Consider the following 1991-nt stretch of genomic DNA (forward strand, 5'->3'; position numbering starts at 1 on the left):
CTGCAAAAGGAGGTAGTTAGACTATAGACCAAGAAGCCAGGTGGTACAGTGGATAGAGTGCTGGGGCTGGAGTCAAGAAGAACTGAGTTCAAATCCAGCCTCAGACACTTACTAGCTGTGTGACCTTAGGCAAGCCATTTAATCTCTGTTTGCCTCACCTTCCTCAGTTGTAAAACAGGAATAGTAATAACACTCACCTCACAGGGTTGTTGTGAGTATCAAATGAGATAATATTTATAAAATATTTAGTACAGTGCCTGGCACATAGTAGGTCTTATATAAATGCTTATTTCCTTTTCTTCCCTTCCTCTCCCACTAGAGGGTCTTTATGGCTCCCTTCAGACATTCATTGATTTTTGAAATGGAGAATTTGAATCATTGTATAGTACAGATAAATTTTGGAAAGAGACAGCATGGTACAATTGCATAGAGCTAGCCTGGGAGTCAGGAACACCTGAATTCAAGACCTGCCTCTGACCTATTCTGGCTATGTGACCCTGGACAAGTTACTTACCCTCTCAGTGGCTACAGGCAACTCCCTATTACTACTAGCTGTGTTATAAATCTACTTGATAGTGAAATCACATATCCAATCAAAACATCATGAAGCTGCTGAGTTTAGAATTGGCTCAATGTAGTTGTTTCCAATATAAACTAAATTTTATGTTTTACAAAATTGTCTATTCAGGGCACCCAACTGACTATTTTGATTAAAGCCTGACTACTTGCTGAGTATTATAAGAAATAAACCTAAAAACATAGGCTATATTGTGGTTTTCCAGACACTTGTCTAAGACCTTAGTGGGTCTACTTTGAGAATCAGAGAATATTAAAGTTATAAGGGCCCTTGTAAGTAGAATATGAATATCAGAGCTGGAAGGAGTCTTAGAATTATAGAACAGACAGCAAGTTAAGTAGCAGAGCTGGAGCTAGAAGCCAGGTCTCCTAACTAACATTCCAATGTTCTTTGCCCCACACTAGGCTGCATGCATATTTCTGGATACACAGACCTGAGGACAATGTGCTCTCAGGGGAGCTAGAGAAGGTCTAAAGGAGATAGGTACCTAGAATGCTTGAGGGGACTCTCAGGAAATTTGCAAAATATAGTTTTAGGAAAAAAAGCAAAAGAAGTAGTATCTTATACCACAAATACCAAACATTTAGAGTACTAATCTCAAAGATTTTTAGAAGCAAGAAATAAAGATTCAGGAAAAATTGAGATAAATTCCAGGGTTCCCACAAGTTGAGCATATGTAAGACTCACTAAGTGGAAATAATATCCTGCCCCACATAATCCTTCAAACACATATTTTCAGAACCCAGAAGAAAAAAAGTATCCTGAGCTGGAGAGACCATGGAGTGGAGTGTTAGATTTCTTCTCTTGCCTATTCACTAGCCTTTAAATTTTCCTTTTTCTGAGGGGAAGAAAAAGTGAGAATGTTTAGATAACAGTAACTATCACAATTATGTCCGGAAAGAAAATTTTACTTTTCCTTCAAACTTTATTTAAAAGATTATCTGAAGTGTTCATTTCCTCTTTTTATATCAGGCATGAAGGTCCTTCTACTTTTGGGCCTCATACTCTTTGGTGGCCTATTCACACCAAGCTTGGCCCAGCAGGAAACCTCTGAGTCTGGCCAGTCATCACAAGCAACTGTGGCTCAGGCATATTCATCATTTCTAGGAAACATTTTCTCATTTGTTGGAAAAGTGATAAAAACAGTGACAGATGCAATATTTAGGCCAAGAAGTCGACCAGTAGCCACAACCAAAGCACCAACAGAGGCGCCAACAGCTGCCCCAACAGAGGCACCAACAGTTGCCCCAACAGAGTTGCCAACAGCTGCCCCAATGGAAGCCCCAACATCAGCTCCAACATCAGCCCCAACAGAGGCACCAACAGTTGCCCCAACAGAGTTGCCAACAGCTGCCCCAACAGAGGCACCAACAGCTGCCCCAACAGAGGCGCCAACAGCTGCCCCAACAGAGGC

General features: G+C 40.9%; 1 protein-coding gene across 1 annotated transcript in view; it reads left to right on the plus strand.

The window, feature by feature from the left end:
- Positions 1-1551: 1551 nt before the first annotated feature.
- LOC114047222 (mucin-5AC-like) overlaps positions 1552-1991 on the plus strand; it is a 12439-nt gene continuing 11999 nt past the window's right edge. The window contains exon 1 of the mRNA XM_027868015.1: positions 1552-1941. Coding sequence (XP_027723816.1) covers positions 1552-1941 — 390 coding nt within the window. The remainder of the gene's footprint in view (positions 1942-1991) is intronic.

This window comes from Vombatus ursinus, unplaced genomic scaffold (assembly GCF_900497805.2).
Source record: "Vombatus ursinus unplaced genomic scaffold, bare-nosed wombat genome assembly UNPS02014786.1, whole genome shotgun sequence".
In the NCBI taxonomy this organism is placed as follows: domain Eukaryota; kingdom Metazoa; phylum Chordata; class Mammalia; order Diprotodontia; family Vombatidae; genus Vombatus; species Vombatus ursinus.